This window comes from Syngnathus scovelli, chromosome 3 (assembly GCF_024217435.2).
Source record: "Syngnathus scovelli strain Florida chromosome 3, RoL_Ssco_1.2, whole genome shotgun sequence".
In the NCBI taxonomy this organism is placed as follows: Eukaryota; Metazoa; Chordata; class Actinopteri; order Syngnathiformes; family Syngnathidae; genus Syngnathus; species Syngnathus scovelli.
In genome coordinates, this window is record NC_090849.1 from 18,532,337 (window position 1) to 18,552,163 (window position 19,827).

At 41.4% G+C, this 19,827-nt stretch overlaps 1 protein-coding gene across 2 annotated transcripts in view; it reads right to left on the reverse strand.

The window, feature by feature from the left end:
- pde4d (phosphodiesterase 4D, cAMP-specific) overlaps positions 1-19,827 on the reverse strand; it is a 119,628-nt gene that overhangs the window by 47,822 nt on the left and 51,979 nt on the right. The window contains exon 1 of one of the 2 annotated variants that reach the window (XM_049763933.2): positions 14,347-14,831. The exons of the other annotated variant lie outside the window; for it this stretch is intronic. Within the exon in view, the coding sequence (XP_049619890.1) occupies positions 14,347-14,609 (263 nt within the window). The 5' untranslated portion in view covers positions 14,610-14,831. Of the gene's footprint in view, positions 1-14,346; positions 14,832-19,827 lie in introns of those variants that run through there. 2 annotated transcript variants of the gene reach the window in all.

Here is a 19,827-nt window from a genome sequence, read left to right on the forward strand (position 1 = left end):
ATTAAATCTTGCATTTTTAGTGCACAGCACGATTACACGAGCACCAATGAGGCAGTCGACAGGAGTGTGCATTGAAGCTTGGGAAGTAAGACAAAACTAAATGGGTACATGGCTACTTCTCATTCATAAAGACTATACACCGCTAACCTGAAAGAGAGGTTAATGGTTGCTAGGATACACAAGGTAATGGAGAAATAATGGCTTATATACAGCACAGTCGGAAGATGTAGCTTGTATATACACTCAATTAGGACATACACAAACAATTTCTAAGTATGGGTAATCAACATTTAGAACCATATTTTTCACCTTCAGAAGCTTATTTTCAGCTTATCCATTTTTTTCCCCATCATTTCTCATATCAACAAATTGGTGCACAAAGATGCACCGCAGCGCCGCCATCTTTGGAACATGCTGTCAATCAATTGTGCAGCCATGGATTTGAATGATTTCTTTTAACAGTTGGATGCATGTTAGCTACACCCGAACAAAAGCCACCTCAGGTGTTGCTTTTTGACCGCATACCGTACAAGACGCACGTGCATTTCAAGTGCACAGACTAATAGGACGAGCCTCTCCAGAGACAAAATCCTAACGAGGCTCGTTACCGTGGTGACGGGATACTTGGCCGGGGGGATTTATAGCATCAAATAGTCGTCACCTTCAAAGAGTGCTGTCCTAAGTGAAGGGTGACAGCTTGCATCTAACAAAACAGATGCAGCTAACAGGTGTGCGCGCCTCATTACGCCCGGCGTTCCATTACGACACATTTTAATCACTTGCATGAGAAACGGGTGCGGCGTGCACAGTACGAATACTCGTGGAATATTTGAAACCAGAATCAGTACTTTTGCTGTCTCATATCAGATGCATTGTAAATGACAATAAGATGCAGTTATAAAGTACAGAAACAAAGGGCTCCATGTATAAGCGGTCCTTGCTTAAGAACTTAAGCTCCATAACAAATAAAGAGAGCAGACCCAAGCTCCGCTCTAATCGTAGCAGCTTACATTACTTTCCTCACAATTGGGAAGCCACTGTTTGCCGTTTTCCCACCCTTGGCAGACATCCTCCGCCCTCTCTCGACACACTGTGCAGGCAAACAGGTCCATTGAGGGGGATTTTTTTTAAACACAGCATATCCCCATAAAAAAAAATATTTTAACACAGCATGTTATAGTGCACATCTCATTACATACTTTGGTAGGTTCTGCTGTTTTGGTTAGCACAGTTCAAATGGCCTCAGCTGCCCGTGTCCGTCTGTCTCTCTGAACTTATGACAGTTAGTACCTGACCTGTTTCGCAAATGAGAGGAGGAAGACGTTCATTTGTGATATTCACTGTGACAACATTATCGACAAACGTGTGATGGGTGAGTTGTGTAACTGTCTCTCATGCATCATTAGAGCTGAATAAATATGTCATGAAAGAGCCAATCAATGCTCATTGACATTTAAGAAAGTGTGCAGACTGTAAATGTGTTAAATAATTATTTTTTTTGTATATAGATTAAAGGCGTTGACTGTGTTGTGAGCATCCCGCAAATTTTGAGGATTAGAGGTTGCGAGTCTGCAGCAAATGAGTCACAAGGATTACAATTTCATACTGAGAGATGTAATAATGTTACGTCGCTGGCTCACTTTCCCGCCCTGCGCAAGCCAGCAACAAAAAAAAAAAAATGCAGGGGGGGAAAAAAAATGGGATTACAGTTGTCAAAATCTCTCGGGTGTGTTTCAGCCTCCAAATGGGAGCAGTTTGCAGTCACAGTTTGAAGACGCTCATTAGTGTGAAATGACCCAGTACGTCTTTTTAAAGGTGTTTATAAAAGCCGTGCAGAGAGTCTCAACCTTACATAAATCATAGGAGTGTGCTGCTTAGAAAATGTGAAATATTTCCTGGGATAACAAAAAAACCTCCAGATCTGATTAACGTCGCACCGTGTTCCATCTGTATGAATAATACAGACGCTGTACCAATTTAAGTAATGAGATTCAAATATAAAAATTTGATCGAGCTCAGTATGGATTCCAGCTATTGTTTCTAACGACGAGCCGATTCATAGCTGACGCTCAAAAGTCACACGGCAAGGCTGACAGGTCAGCGGGGTCATTGAAGTTCAACCCGCCGACGTTTGTCGAGAATCAAGCGTGTGATCTACGGGCCGAGTCTCCGCCATCGGCGTTGCCTTAGCGCATTACCTTGTTCCTGTCTCTACTTGTAAGGACGCTTTGTGTGATGTTGCTAGTATAATGTTCTTTACAGCCTCCTGCAAGAATGTGAAAATCTGAGAAAATAACATGTCAGACTGTACAAAGACAAAGATTATTATTCCGTAGTCCGGAATAAACCAAAAAGTCAATGGTGGCTATGACTTCAATCACGTTTGCATTTTACTCTCCGACTCGTAAACCCGGCATTCTCGCTTGCTTCGTCTCTTCTTCCTCTCTGGCTCCAGAGATAAGCTTTCTGTCGAATACCAATTTCGAAAGAAGATTATGCATTTCTGGCTCTCAAATCAATTTGATCCACTCCGCCGCAACATGAAGACAAGCGCACAGAAATGCATCACGAAGCACGGGCAAGTTGTTGCATGACAACTCCCTAATCAAACATGGCACAAGTAGCTGTTGCATGATTCCAGAGTAAAACATTAAGGTGCTGGATATTACTTTTTCAATCTGCTATCATTATTTCACCACAAAATGGCTGTATGTTTGTGATGGAAAGATTTTTCCAATGCATAGGTTTGTGAAGCTTTAAGAATTGAGGCTGCAGAGAAAAAAAATGATGGTTAAGGTCACGGAAGAGCCAATTGGGATGTTTTGACCAATTTTATTATAGAAGCTTTTCTCCTCAGTGGAATTTTTTTTCCCTGTTTAGATTTCATCAAGATCTAACCTCAGGCCAAGGAAAATAGAGGGAAGGAATGAAGGAAATCAATAAGACAATCAGCTGCGAGGAATAGCAACGCAGGTGTTGGAACGCAACAGCATCCAACATGCATCGACAGATGAAGTAAATACTTAATGCCGCAGGTATGAGGAGGAGTTCACATCCAAGTGTTGTTAGGAAGAGTCGGCGACATGGACAGGAGAGAAAAATCAATGAGCGGGACGGACGTGACAAGGCCCTCTGGGGAGCATCTAAAAAGCAACAGCTCGCAAAGAGGCATACGGGATCTTGGAGAGCACGGTGGCGCGTGCGCTCGCATTCTTTGGAACGATGTCAACTTCTGTCATCGCCATGGCTATAGCGGCGGCATGCAGCATTAGCGCCACTGCTGCGGCTGCTGCCGGAGATGTACTGTGACTGCAGGTCATTCAGAGTTCACCCTGAGAGAATGTTCCTCTCTTGACTGTATTCCAACTGCTGTGTTAACACAAGATGGATTTGTTTAACTATTTAACATGTACATCAAAAACATGTGGATGGAAACGGCATCTTGTAAAAAAAAATATTTATAGGCGTTGCGGGCTTTTCACAGCGGGTAAGGACTCAGCCCAGCTGCAAATAGCGAGGAAAAAAATGTTTTTTTTTAAATTAACTACTCCTGACTGTCCACTTTAAACTTAAATCTGATGTCTTCTCCTTTCCAGGTACCATAACACTCGCCCTACCTCAAGTGTTGCAATAAAACACTCTTGAAGCAAACACAACAGATTAAAAGGGTATTTTCAGATACACCTCTGCACATTTTGAAGCGTGCACATCCATTTGTGCTCTTGTATTTGTGCATGTTGTGGGTGGGATGTGATGTAACTGTTGTCTTGTGTGTTTTCCTGTTTCCTTGTTTACTTGATGTGTGGGCATTACTGCAGCGCATGTTGCCAAGATACTGAGCCATTTGGGATTAAGGAAATGTTCTTGAGTTTGCTATAAAATCTCACCAGGAGACCAAAAAATTTCAATTCTAAGACTTACATATGATCAACAACCATTTTGCAACATGTCAGGTTAATAAATGACTCCCCTCCAAGTTGGTTTTAAGGCTTCATCGCGAAAGCTGAGTGAGGTGATCCAAGGTCCATCTTCTGCTTTTAAGTATAGGTACCTGAACTAATCTTTCCACTCCAGTTCAATTCCCAGGCCAGACGCTGCACTTACCTGGCACTGCAACACATCACCATGTGAATTATGTATGATAACATACCTGAAAAGCTGCATTGGAAAATATATAATTTAAAAGTTTCAATATAGAAATTGTACAAACGCTGGGAAAAAAAGTTTCGAAAAAATATTGTTAGCACTGTGTGGATTACATCCATCGGTTTTCTACTGCTTACCTTGTTCACTGTAAAAGGGGAATTGGAAACGATCCAAACTAACTTTGGGTGAAAGCAACACAGAGTTGTTCCATGGGCCCAATTTTTTTTTTTGTTATTAATTTTAATACATTTAGTCAAACTTAATGACAATATTTAAAAAAATAAATCTTGTCACGACAAGTTTCAGACCTGAAGACGAGATCGTTTGGCCATCGCTGCTAGAAACACATGCAGCCTGACTGCCAGGACCAAAATGAACCCCAGCCCAAGATAATAACCACAACAATTAAAAATCACTATTCAATAAATTCAAATCCTCAGATGTGTTCTACAGCTGTCACAGCTGTGAAGAGAAAAACTTCAAAGATTTCTGCCAGAGGCTGACAGCATTCATCCCAAATCACCAAATCCACTTCAACTTTTTCCTCTTCGACACATTACACATACTTAGTTGCACTCCTTAAAGCCATCTGCTCAGTCACACATTAACGTGCTGTTCAAACATCTGTCAGGGTACAAAACTCTTTAGAAACATAGCTAAGTTGAGTTGAACTAAATCAATAGGTTACGTTAACTGTACTATATAAGTCTTGTATTGTAGCCTTCAGAATAATAAGAAAAATAAGAAATAAGAAGAACATAGCAAAAAAGACACAATATAGCATTTACCTGCAAATGCAATCGATAGGTTTCCATGGCTGGAACATCAGGAAGTACAACATAACATACTTATCACATGCATACATTTTTATTGGACTATTTTTTCCATCAAGATCTGAGATATGTAATTTCAGGGAGTGTTCCAACAGAAAGTTAGAGTTAGAATGTCACGATTATGAAGGAGATGTGCAAAACCACTATTCCACTACACTACCTCTGCCCTTCTCCGCTCACGTATTGAAAAATTGAAAATAACAAATAGATAAATGATTCTTCAGTGAACCCAACATGCATGATTTTGGAATGTGGGGGAAAATGCTGAACTCAAACCTCAGAACTCTGACGCAGACGTGCTAACCACTCAACCACTGTGCTGCCCACCAACATTCAACTATAGCACAAAGTGAAAAACTTTGGAATTTTCTCAATACTGCAGCTATTATTTTGTGAGGTCAAATACATGACAGTGATTTTAAAAAGTGTGTTTTAATGTTTTGATGTGATTTTCCCCTGTAGAGAAGCAAACTTGTTGCAGAGTAGTAACCTGGCACACTCGCAGAGCGCCGCTCATTTTTGTCATTTATCACCACGTGAAGCGCCGAAGCGATTCAATCAAAACGAGGTAGTGCATCAGAGGCAGAGGAGATGGCGGATGAGTGGTAATCAGAACAGGTTCTGACAAAAACAAGAGTGCACACAAGTAATCCACTGACGTACACAAACATGCATTCATTGCATGTGTATATGCGAATAATGCACGCAGACAAAAGACGCCAGGTGTATTTACACAGGCATGTTTGCATGTACATAAAAGACACGGCGTTAAAAAAAAAAAAAACATGGATATTGGGAGGTCGCTGTGAAAAACGATCAAGGGATGACATAAATGGCAGGACAACACAGGGGACATCTGCATGTAAATTGTACATGCAAATGGTTAAGAGCGGCCACAGGAGGACGATCCACCCCATAGGTCATTGTTGAACAAATAACCAAACACCTTAGACGCCAGCTGCTTTCCTGTCCAAAGAACAACATGATGTGAGGCTCGACACTGACATTCTCGCCACATAAACAATTACACAAATATTCAATGCGAAAAAAAATTCCATGACATTTTACAAATTTAACTTTCTTCCATATTTTTCAATTTAGTTTTCTTTTGGTATTTTCTTAGACATGCACAGGTAGAAAGGGGGTGTTTACGCCGTAGTGGGAGGCAACACGGCCGACTTGGTTGGCAGCCTCGCTTCATTCCCTTAAGATTCAGCTCAGTGAGAAGCGCATGTACACATTGAAATTGACACTCGCATTCATGGTCAGCACAATACCCTTGAGTGCCCACAAAAGTGCCTATGAATAAAATCAATGTATCCAACCATGATTAGAGACATCTTTTCATCTGAAGCACTTCCTCTGACATCGGTTCAACTTGAGTCTTTACTAAACAGTCGCCTTGTCCAACGAACTGTGCAATGCTACCATCCATCATTAGACGCACACTTATCCTAATTAAATACCTTTGCTGGATAAGTTGAAACACATGAGCAGTGCACCTAGGCACTGAAAGTTTTGGACCATCTATATGGACCGTCTTATCATTCCTTAACAAGCTTAGGCAGTCATTTTATAGGCAACCGTGACCAATGGAGTCAAGCCAAAGCAATACACGTATCATTAAGGCTTCTCACCTTTCAGATAATAAGACCCCACTCAACTAAATGTGATAACAAAAGCCTTAGGGAACATTCAACTTTCATTTTTGGTCACGCAACGTTAAGTCGCTCCTCGGAGATGAGATGGGATATGCGGCAAATGATGGAGTTATATAGTCTTTATCTTTGAACGGCGATAACGACGTAAGGCTAAAACGATCATGTCGTCAAGAAAAGAGACTACATTAAAAACTCCCCGACACTTATCTACGCATCACACGCTTGAGTCCTCAGACTATTTCTCTAGTCGACCGCGTTAATCATGGGTGCAGCTAATCAGTTGCTAAATTCTTTCTTTCCAATCAACTATTAGTCAGAGTAGTACTGGTGAAATTTGCAAGAAATGGAGCAGTGCAAAAAATGACAAAGATGGATCACGGATATGCATTCCAATTTTTGTTTTTTAATTTAGCCGAGCCATTAATTTTGAATTTTAATAATAATGTTGGAAGAAGACTTAGAAATGATATTAACCTGTCACGGATTGACAATGAGCCAACTTGCATGAATCGCTCTACAACAAAAATAAAAGCCTCAAACTGTCTACGTTTCCATATTCAAATGTAATTTAAAAATAGAAGCAATGGGGGACGTGTATGTGTGTGTATGGTGCAGTGGCCACTGGCAGAATCTTTCCGTCATTGGGTTGAATCAAACAAGATATCAGCATATCAAAAAAGCCTTTGATGAACCCCTGCAGCTGGGCGCATTCAAGGCGCATTCACTCTTGTCACACTTTAATTAAACGCGTCGGTGTACTAACCTCAGCCGAGACACCTTGGTGTGTCTGCACCAGTTGAAATCCACTCATTGTCAAAATGTCTACCATGTGACCTTTGTATTTCCAAAAAACACTGAGTACAGCCAACCATTTGTACAGACTGCTCTATTCTGCCCAAGTATGTCGAGTAAAGCGTCATTTCAGATATCTGCCACATCATTTCACCTCGTCTTCATTTTTGTCGAAGCATTTATTGACACAACTGCAAAGAGTACTTGACATTTATTCTTGAATATACTTTTCTAATAGTATGTTTTGTAATCATATACAGGATGTGCCTGTTTGGGGTGACGCGGTTGCTATTGTTTAAGTGGAAAATTGAGGAAATCTGACCCCCACCCCACCACCGCGTGCGAGTTATATAACATTGTGCTACTCTTTTTTTTTTTCTCTTTGCTTTTAATGTAGATTGCCACCAAAGTGCTACTGTCTTGTGTTCAGGTTCATTTGTAAATGACACAAGCACTTTATTGAGCATCACGCGTCTGCTGTGACTGTCGCAGGATTGAACGCCTGCACTTCAATAACTCATTTCCTCCAGTAAAGGTCACATTTTGCAGCCATTGTTTGGTACACGCCCGCCCTGCAGGGATCAGACAGACAGACCCCGATTTTGTCAACAACGCGACAGTGTGGATAAAGCGGCTTCTCTATATAGGTTTATTTTCAGAGTTAATACTGGTGAGCCAATTTAAATTCTGTTGCTAACCAAAACAGCAGTAACAATGAAGATATGAATGGAAATATCAGGATTTTTTTTCCCTAATGATGATTTTTATCTTTTTTATTCTACCATGAATTTTAATTTTAAATTTGCAGTGGCTGATCCACCAACAGCGTGTGTTGTCCACCTGACACATCGACAGTTGAGTAAATAACCCCCAGCCTATTTGCTCAAACGTGGTAATGAAATCCGAACCATACAACGATAGACAGCAGCACTTTTCTTTCCCCTGAATTCTCTCTTATCTTATATCGACCATCACCGTCTCTGTCACAAGTACACAAAGTCAAAGCTGAGTCACACAAACATGACTAATGCCCGATCGCCAGACAGAACAAGTTAATGCGTGTCTGTGATAGCGTGCAACATCACGAGCAAAATCGTGTTCGCCCCATCTGTCCGTCTTTGTCAAACGACATGATGATACAAAAGCAGCAGCCGCAGACACAGCAGAAGCGTCGCCGCACATAAATATATGTATATGCAAATCATTTATTCTCCTGGGCGAGAGGACTGTTTGAGCTGATAAAAACCCGACGAATCCTCGTTTCTTTGCCGCGACCTCAAAAGAAGCTGATTACTTGAAGAAGAAAAACATGTGCTACACCTTTAAAATGAAAGGATGAGCATGAGCGTGGACTGACTGCAAGGCCCAAACAACGGGCGACGTGGCCCTGAAGATACTATTAATAGAAATGGCACAATCAAAAGGTAGCTATAGAGCCTGTGGAGAAAAGGAGCTGAAGGCTATGGTTATGAAAAAAGAAAGAAAAGAAAAGATCCTCTGCAGCAAATGACAGGACGTACAGAAAGTGGATCATCTTGGAAACAATTGATAGTATCATAATAAATATCTTTGAATAAAAGGAGATTTTACAAATTCAAAATGAGCCACTGCTCAAGCCGCCCATCAGTACAGCAGCAGGGGCCAATGCAGAGCACGGATTTTATTATAATGACGAGGGGGGTTTGCGATAAGATGCTGCTGCTAGCCCAGACTATAAAAAAAGAGGAGGAAGCAATTTAGATAAAATATTCCCTTATTTGTCCTACGCGGGGGGGGGATTCCAAAAATGTCATTACCTAATTGCAGATTCTTTCATGTGGCGCATGCAGAAGACATAACAAGGTATACCTGCAGTCTTATTCTATCCAATATAAAAAAAATGCCTTTGGAAGAATAGCAGCCAGTTTTGATTGACAGTAATGTATATTTATGTTAGGGCACACTAAAAGTCTCAGTCAAAGTCTCTTTCTTAAAACATCAGTGCAAGACTAGCAGCTGACCACAGCTATATCCAAAATTCAGCTAATGGTGATTTTTGAGGGGGGTTATTCATCATTGTGAGTTTTACTGTGGTTGCGGTTTGCAGTGATGTACAACTGTATTGCATCAATCCAGCTAAAAGCCATCAAATAAAGATGCGTAAAACGATGATATCAGCCAGTCATGCACTTTGGTCCTCGACTCCGAGCCAAACATTAAACATTCATCATCCTTCCGCCTGTCCGTCAATCATCTGTCCGCAAGCTTCCCGCTTGGCCAGAGAGGAAGCTCTGGCATCGGTGCAAACCTGCCAAAGCCACCTGTTTCCCCCGCTCTCCCCCTCCCTCCCTCCCTCCTCGCCTCACTGATGTGGCCCACTCTTCCTGTTACATAAAGAGCCAGTCGCACTGTTGCAATGCAGCATCGGATGCGGTTGTGCAACAGCATTAAAATACTTCAGGGTCAGTTGGGAGGAAAGTTGAAAACTGCGACTACGGCGGAGGGAATGTAAAGAGGAGTTTGTTGGTTTAGGAGGTTTATTTATTTATTTATTGGTGGAGGAGTGGGAGGAAGTATAACAACAAACAATGGACCCCCAATTACGGTGGAAAGGCGTGAATTGATATTTCAATTGGGCAACTGTGATAATTAACTGGGAACTTTATTTATTTATTTATTTATTTATTTATTTATTTATTCTGTCATTCATTCATTCATTCATTTATATGACAGTTCCCCCCTTTTTCAACCTGCAAAATGTACCTTCAAGTTAACATAACCAATATCTTAACTCATTCTCCATGAACGTGCCTTGCAAGCTAAGATACAAACAAAATGATCACACTTATACAAAACAGGAATTAACTGTCCAGTAAGCATCCGCTGCATCTCTTGCCTCGCTCTTGTCAGCTACTGATTACGGAAAACTGCTACTTGCCACAATGTGGTCTGTCAAACCAACCGCAAAAACAACCCTCTACTTTGTTGCTTCTCTACATTGGGACAGGTCTGCACTCCAATGTCAGTCACTGATGAAATCAGCAGTCATGTATACATGCAAAGGACTCAAATTACAAGCAAAGCGCTGTTGATATCAAGAGTGCGTGGCTCGCAGAGTAATTAAATGTTCGCGTGTGAACAAGGTGCTACTTTGGTAATGGAGGTGTCACAATAAGCTAAAAGGCTGTCACTTCAATTGCGCATACAACAGCACGACTCATTTGCATTCACCATCCGCATTCATGTGCTCATGTCCAAGCCACATACATAAGTGTTGTTTTATTGACACCAAAGCCAAATGCAATTTAATTCTGCTGAGGTAGACTATCTTGCTGCTTGTTAACACTCCTGGCTTTTTGACAAGAAATTATTATAATCCCAAACAGCTACACTAAAGTCCCTTTGAAGAGCTGTAATACTGCCAACAATTGCATTGGAAGCTCCGCCTACATTAAACACATTATCAGCTGTTTGCACATGCACCGGTTCCGTTAGCTCCAAAATGGGTACAGTATGTCCCACCAGCTGCATCTTAAAACCTACTGAGCGAGCACTTTTATTATCAAGGGTCATGTCCTATTGCATAAATCTAGCCATTTTTTTTTAATTCTAATGTATTTTTACAGAATTTGTATTTTCATTTATCTCATTGAAAACAGATTAGTTATTTATAATTACATCAATATATTTTTTAATTCTAATGTATTTTTACAGTATTTGTTTTTTATTTATTATTTCATTGGAAACAGATTAGTTATTTATAATTACATCAATAAAATAATCCTATAAAATTAGAATGAATTATTATTTGGTTGCCCCCCCTCCTCCAAAAAAACACAAATTATACATACACATTTTCAGAATTTCATTGTGACACCACAATTATCAATGCTATTTTATATGACCCTGGAGGTGATATATTTTATTTTATTGTTGTTTTTTTTTAAATTATGAGACAGGTTTGATGTTTGTTTTGGCCAATCAGCATTTTGTTCGCATTGATGATAGAAGAGAAAACAATTTGCAAGCAATTTCCATTTGAGTAGCTAAGCTGTACATCAGTCCAATCAGTCCGCCGAGAAGCATTGTCTCCTTAATGAAGTGTGGAGTGCTACCACTGAGGGATAAGTGTATGAGTGTGTGTGTGCGTGCGTTTGCGTCACTAGACTTTAGCACCCAGCGGCCCCGCGAATCCTAGCAGCAGTCAAACAATAAGGCGATGATTGAGGTAAATTGCGCTGGTGTCTGTCGCGCTCTCATAAATAAATTGTCTCTCCCTTTGCCCTCACGATACAACACCTCTCTCCTCATCTGTCACATCATTTGTATCTAGTCTGTCTGACACTTCTTATTGTCGTCATTTTTTCCTTTAACGTCAAAATTGCCTTGATTACCTAGGCGTTGTCTTTGCTTACCGCCTCGGACTGTTACTCTCTCGCAAGACCACGGTCACGACGATAAGGATGTTTGTCTTGCATTTGCATAGATAGCTGACACATCACGCTTCATATCAACACATACTGCCAGTTTGAGTCACGTTTCGAACAAACAGGACAATTCAGTTCCAAGGCATGAATCCAATCCATAAATCATGATCAGACTTGGTGTCAAAAATGTAAAAAGTAGAGACTGACTGATTTATCTTATCATTATCAATCAACTCTGATTCAATCTGAGTCACGACTTAATGTCAAATTAAAATGATAGAGTAGAAGAGAAGTAATTTCTTGCTGAAGGGCATCTGAGGGCTGTGTGGATGATGTTTTGCTAGTAACGTCACTCACTTTGTTGCTTATATGCGGCATACACCTATGGCCTAAAAAGTATTATTTTCACATGTTTTTGTACTTGGAAATTCCTCTAATCTTTCACTAATATGAGTATCCAAAAAGAATGTAGTTTTATTTAATTCCGTGTCGTTCAGCCAATGCTAGAAAAGAAAGACATTTGGTACTAAAATGGAGACGGTTTGGAGTCTTTGAAACATATTAAAAGCCGTACTAAGATGAAACTGCTTTAGAAATCGTCACATCAGGATGACAACTGGATTGGATATTCTTAATTTATGCTTTTTTTGACTGTTTACTATGAATGAGCCATTGCATTAATTTCCACTGTTCTGTAGCACCAGGCCATCTGCCCAGGGTCTTGCTTAAGCCATCAGCGGGTTAAAGGGTGGAGAGCACTGCTATGATGTCACACTATTTACATAGCTGATGCAGCTATGGCTATCCCGACACACCCCGTGGTGGAAATATAAGCCAGATCTGGGTTTACTCTTTCTCAACTGTTCTGTGGACATCTGGCTCAGATCCCCAAACAGGAAGCTCGAGGACCTCCAGAGAAGTAGAAGACATGCAGAGTCAACACGGAAAGGGTTCAACACGGTTTTAAATTTGCTTCTGGCAATGATTCAGATTTACTCAAAAAGTAAAAAAAGCTTTGCTAGCAACAACCCTTTTCCACCATATCACTGTGGACGAGAGCTTAAGTCAATAAAAAAAAAGTCTCTGGTTATTAATTAAGAACAGTGGAAAAGATTAAAAAATATTTTTAAAAACTCCTCCTTAAAGTGGCTGATTGGGGAGAATGAAAGTGGTGTGAATGGTTACATAACCTGAAATAACTACCACGGACAAATCGTTGCATTCACATGTGTGCGCACAGACACAGATAATAAAGTCATAAAATTGAAATTACGCACGCTCGCTCGCAACATATACGAGCACTGGGCGCCTGAACGTTGGATAACAGCCGTAATAAAAGTGATGGGAAATTTAATAAAGAAAAAGACTCCAGACAGACAATGCAAGGAGACAAATGAAGTAAAGCCGCATTTCACGCAACCAAGGAGTTAAGCAAGCAGATGTCACAAGGGTAAAATTAGCGGTCTAATCACCATAGACATGTCTACCAAATGATTTCAAGGTATTTTAACCCCAGTATCACAATGACAGGAAAACCTAGCAAATCATATCTGTCAACTCGTTCACCTTGTGCCATATGTAAATTCAGAACAGTCACGTGCTCACACTTGACATGAATCATGGAACCAGCGAATGACATCAAGAATAGAATATTGTCGTGTGTGTGTATGTGGGGGGGCGACTGGTTAATATGGGTGGGGGGAGAAGAGAGCTAAGGCAGTACAGGCAACCGGGGAATAGATGAAGGCACGAACAAGGCGTGGGTGGGTGCAGCCAAGCTTGACAGACAGCCATGAATAAAGCGCTAATTAACAGTCCAAAAACTAATGGCAGGCAGGTGTATTAAAAGGAACACGATGATGGAAAAAGTGATGGAGTTTTGAAAACTCAAGAGGCGGGCGGGGCCTGCGTGAGTATCCAGATGTGAGCTGTGGCTGACAGCAGCTCCTGTATGAGGGCGTGTGTATTTCTCCATTGAAAGACTATTCGATGCCTGCTGGAACGATTCGATATGGCTCGATTTGATTCGTTATGGCACGAGAGTGTAATGCAACCATTTTTTGGTTGTCATTTTACAGAATAAATTCACTTGTCAGTAGGTTACTGTAAATCTGACATTTCCCTCAATGAGATACTTGTCCAATAAAAAACGATTATAAACGTATGTCGATAGATTTTAAAATGGTTCGATTCAATTTGATTCGATTCCCCACATCTTTTAAATGAAAAACGATTTTGCTGATGTTCTCTCTCCAAATATTGTGAAAATGATTGGAAAATGTGACTATGGACTTTGCAAGTCAATTTGTGATTCATGCCACTAAAATTTCTGATTAGGGGCAACGGTGCTCATAGTTATACCCCACATAGAGTTAGTCTCGAGCCCTGTTCTATAAGTAAAAACAGTAAGCAGTATGTTGAATGCTTTAAATATGTCATCACACATCACGCAGCTGCCACAAGCAAGGACACTTTTTTTTTTTTTTAAAGTACGGTATTTTGTCTCACCATGTGTGCGCTACGGTGAAGCGCCTCTGCTTGTGAATGTTATTGTTGAGCAGCATGCGGCGGAGCAGTCTCGGCGAATTGCGCGGCGAGAGGCGGGGGGAGATGGAGGAGGGCGAGCGCCGGTGTCCTCGAGGTCTCTCCGGGTGCAGCAGGTTCTCACGCAGGATCTTCACCAGGTCCTCGTTCAGGCCCGAGTGCTTGGGCATGGGGGGCACGGCCAGGGTGTCCTGGTGCGTCGGCCCCATGGCTGCCTGCTGGGCCATGCCTCGCCCGCGGCTTGGCCACCAGCACAACCAGTAGCACCAGGAAGATGCCCGGGATCCAAAGACAAAATCACCTCAGTCCATATAGTGACGAATCTGCAACCCCCCCCCACCGCACCTTCCCAAATTCCTCAGTGTAGTGAAAAATCAAATCTTAAAATCCCTCTTTCCTCTCCTCTCCTTATCAAGAGATGATCACCGAGGCAGGCTGCTGCCTTTGTCTGCAACACCACACTGGATGTCTGCTGTGAGAAGATGAGGGCACGATGCAAGAGAGGAGAGAGGGCGGCAGGCAAAAAAAAAAAAAAAAAAAAGAAGAAGGGATTTCCGTCTTTCAGAGCAGCGGCACAGTCCGGCAAATCCAAATCTGGCAGCAGTAGTTGAACTAAATCAATAAGTGTGTGCCCCCTGTTTTAGTGCAATCCAACCATTGGGAACCATCACCAGCCCAGTGCGACTAAATCCAGTAAGGCTGGTTGGAGTTCTGCACCATCCAATCGAAGCAATTCATCCATCCTCCTCCTCCTCCTCCTCCCATCTTTCCTCCTGACATACACACACACACTCGCGCACACACAGAGAAAATGACTGCTGACTGCAGCCGGTTTACAAGCTACTGATCCTTTGGCGCTGTACGCAGCGAGTTGTGCGCGCAAGAGTGTGTGTGTTTAATAAAGGATAAAAAGAGGGAGGAATACAGTTTGCTTGAGTGACGCTGTGAAGATGTTTTAATAGAAATATGCTGAGAGCGCAGCTGTGTGGCGCTAAAAGCCCGCATGAGTTATTGAGGGAGCTGAAGGCAGGCTCGACATGAAGATATGTCGAGGAACAGCCGAAAATGCCAAGTGTGTGCCTACACATGCATCACTTAACAGAGGACGTCAGCTGGAAAATTGACTTTATCGTGGCAAGTTGCAAAATAAAAATACAATTGTAAATAGTCGGGTCTCCTGGGTGCCTGTCCAGTCATCAAGTGTGACATTAAACAAATACATATTTTGTTATCTGAAAATGTGTGTGAGCAGGCAATTGTGTACGTCCTAATTTACAGAATTTCCTAATCACACAAATTTTTTATGCCCACAGTATTACCAGCTAAGCAGTGAGAAAATGCAAACTGAAAGTGAAAGGCAGGCAATATTTGTGATTTTATAGTATGAACTATTAATAGAGGAACATCAATTAACTGCATGCTTTCATAATTTGTAACAGCCCCCCTCCTCCCAAATAGCTTTGGTTTGTAGTCTTTCTATTTCCCTTATTTTTAATGGGATAGATGAATGACCAATCCCTTAAGTCAACTGGAGACAAAAACTATAAATAGGCCGTGAAAAACATGAAGGAAATGCAACCATTTCTGCAAACATCTAAAGAAAATTTAGCTTGTACCACCAAAGAAACTAAGAAAATGTACCATGGCACTGGTTAATAGCCACAATATAACAGAATCTTCAAATATTGGAGAAATATGCTCTCTAGTGGCTGCAAGCAGGATCGGGGCGACAAAAGAGCCATTTCTTGGCTATCATTCCAGACTAAAGTAGCAGTTCTGCATCTCCAAGGCAGCATAAAAGCATTCTTCTTCATCACGATGGCCATTTGTCTGCCAATCTTGGCCCATGTCTATTCAAACTCCTTTGCAGAGAAAGCTGGCTCCGTGAGATTCAAATTCAGCATAATCATGTTCAAATGAATTGAAATGCCGCAATGTGGCTGTTAAGTCGGCCGAGTCTGGCGCGTTACATCATTGGATGGCTGAATCGGCGAAGCGCAAACCGTGTGACACATTCGACGGCGGCAGCTTGCGTTCCAGCATTGCCAGCCATCTTTTTTTTTTTTATCTCACGCTGCTGTTTCTCTCCTTACCGCCTTCACTTCTGCTTCTTTTTCCTCTGACCTTTTTTCATGTGAATTCTCCTCAAGCCTTCAACACGTGACGGAAAGCGTGTATTCAAACCGCCCCCACCTAGTTACCAGAGGCAACATAGATGCAAGAACAAGTGGATTCATTAAAAAAAAAAGTAGAAAATCGATGAATACAGACCATTAGTTGAAGGAATAAATTCACCAACACAACCACAAGCAGAAATAAAAAATCTATTGTCTGACAAGTGGAATGCCATCACAGAACAGTGTGAGCCCTGCATAGGAAGTTGCTGCCATGGTGCTTCCAGACAATTTCTCCAAGGAATAAATTCACCGAAACGTTCAAATGTTAAACGGCCGTGCCCTCCCACCGCCATGCTTCGCTGATAAGGTGATAGTCTGACCTATAAATAAAATGGGGAAATTGGCTGCTCAGCCATTCCACGGCCTAGTGAGCAAATATAGCTTGCCGATGGAACTGCTTCCTTTGTATTTATTGATGATGTGACTGCTGACAAAAGCAGCAGGGAGAATTTGGAATTCCGCTCATATCCAGAAGTTGGACGGCACTTCACACTGCAGATGGTCAATGACTTTCACCATATTGTGAAAGCAACCTAAGAGTTTCTTAAGGTAAAGAAGTGGAAAGTTATGTGTTGGCCAAGTCAATCACCCAACTTGAATCCAATTGCAGTATGCATTTCGCTTGCTTAAGACAAAACTGAAGGAAAAATATGCCAGGAGAAAGTAAGAAATGAAGACAGTTGCGGAAGACGCCAGGCTGAGCATCACCAGGGATGAAATCCTCCACCGATTGACGTCTATGATTTCCAGACTTATTATCTATCACACGAAGGGCACAACATAGAATAAAGAGAAGCCTATAAATGTCACTCTCAGACATCTTTTATCCACACTGCGGAAGGATACATTACAAAGCATGACTCATACCCAAAAGCATAGACAAGATTTAATTCATGGTCAGACAGTTTCATTTTTTCCCCCCCTTTTGATAAAAGTATTTACTTAACCATAACATAAAATGAATGTGCATCAGTGAGCAACGGTTTAAATGCATTTTCCCTGAGGCAGTGTCATGCGGGGACAGCAGTCGAGAGCGTGAGGTGTTATCAGTGAAGGGGCACTCCAGACGGTGCTCACAACACTCGACTGTGCTTAGCATATTTAGTATGATGTATACAACGGCACGTAACGGTTAGCTCGACCTGGAACAAGCACACAACACAAAGTTTAGGGAAAGGTAATTCATTTGCCAAGAGGACACACTGAAAATATGATTTAGTTTGGCCTCAGCATAGACTGTGCACATCCGTTTTAATGCTCTGGCTCCCTCTTGTGGACATACATGAACCTAATGAACAGCACTCATATTGGGGGTGAGATGTAATCTTGGTCATCAGTAATTCTGTGAAAAAATATGAGAAATAAAAAAACGGTATAAATGTAATAAGTAATGAATAAGAATAAAAGTTTAATAAAAATCTTGTACTATTTGAGGTGCCAGGCAATAATTGTCCAAACTAAATCGCAGTAACACTAGTTGACCAGTAGACAGCAGCATTGGTGCAGCAATCTCCTCGAGATGCTCTGCAAAGACTGACACGTACTATTTATAACATCTTTAACATTTATGGAGCTTTCACTTAAGATGAATAACAAGTAAAACTGAGGTTGTTAGTCATTTAAAAATGAGAAAAACGGGCTGGCTGCTTGTGCACGTTCAGAACCTCAGAGGAAATGTGACAAATATCTGCTGCTTATTTCAGGCAAAGATCCATTTATTTTATATTTTGCTGAAAGCATGTCAGATGGTGACATAGTATGTCTCCTATAAAGCAAAAGACTGCAAACCTTCCAGTCCGGCACACATATCCTTGATCCTACTTTCTCTGTTTGCTTTCCTTATTGCCCCCATCACCTTGCCAGGTAGGGCAGGCTGGCTCATCGGCTAGCACAGCTGCCATGGTGACCCTGAGTGGTCCTGTTGTCCCACAAGTGGTCAATGGTCCAGACGAAACCCCAAGCCACCCACTTTTACCCCTTCTGGCCAAAACACCAGAGCAAATGGCAAAGTGTTAGGTCAAGGCATACATTGTGAGTAAAAAGGTGGCAGATTTTGCATATCTGAGCTCCACAAATGGCCCGAATAACTGACTAGAATTTGCATTACACCATCTGTCAATAATTCACACCCACACAAACACGAATGCATATAAATTATATCCATAAGAAAATACTTCTGAGGTCAAACAAAACTTGAGAGTCCATAAATGAGCCATCCACCAAGTGAGAGCATCTAAAAGCATCGTGTGTGTGTGTGCGTGCGTATTCTACACAAGTGTATTAGTGTTTTGGTTTAACACAGCATAATAGTAATGGCAAACTAAATTATAACTTTCCTATGATCTCTTTCAAAAGAATTATAATTCAAGAATGTCACACAACTGCTGAACAAGAAACCAACATTCATTCATTTTGCAATTAGATTGAATTCAGGTTTCATGTCACTTCTTTTTCTCACTGAAAAGAATCTGAGGTTAACAAGAGAGAAACTACATTCAAGTGATGTGTTCCCTCCCTAAATCCACACCCGAATCTGGGAAAGAAATAACTACATCTCGAACACACATCTCTCACTCATAATTCACCTGACATGTTGTTGAGAGGCTATTGCAATTTCCAAGGCATGACTCGTTCAGGAGCCTTCGACAGAATAATGACTCAGAAAGCCCAACTTGGAAAAGAAGTATTATTACAGACCCCAGGCTGGGATCCATTAGCACAGTCCTGGAAGCTTTGATTAAAAGTGGTCATGCGGCATAGCGACAAGCCAATGTGTGAGAGTCTTGTTTTTCTTTATGGCACAGTACCTGTACATTCATGTGTTTATAGATTTGACACAAGAGGGAAATGGACCAGGTGGGAAGAAGAGGAGAGAGGAAGGTATAGGAGGTAAATGAGCAGGAGCTGGTTGCCAAGTCTGACAGGAGCTGAGAGCGGCCGCTAACAGATGCTGGGTGAGAGTAAAAGGATGAATAAGAATGAGCACATGGATGAGGGAATACATACACACAAACGTGGGAGAGAAAAGGAAGACAAGAAGCTGAGGGCATCGCCGCAAATAGTCGCCAGCTACCGTCACGACGTTCCCTGGAAGAAGGAACCTCCCAGACCCCATCTGTTCCTTTATATTGGAACTCAGAGTCATTTTAAACTTATTACGACAACAGCAATAACAAATACCAATGTCCTTGGTAATAATAATTGTGTTTCTTATTTTCCGCCCTCATTTAATGAAAAGTCAGTGAGTTCGCAAACGATGAATCATAAC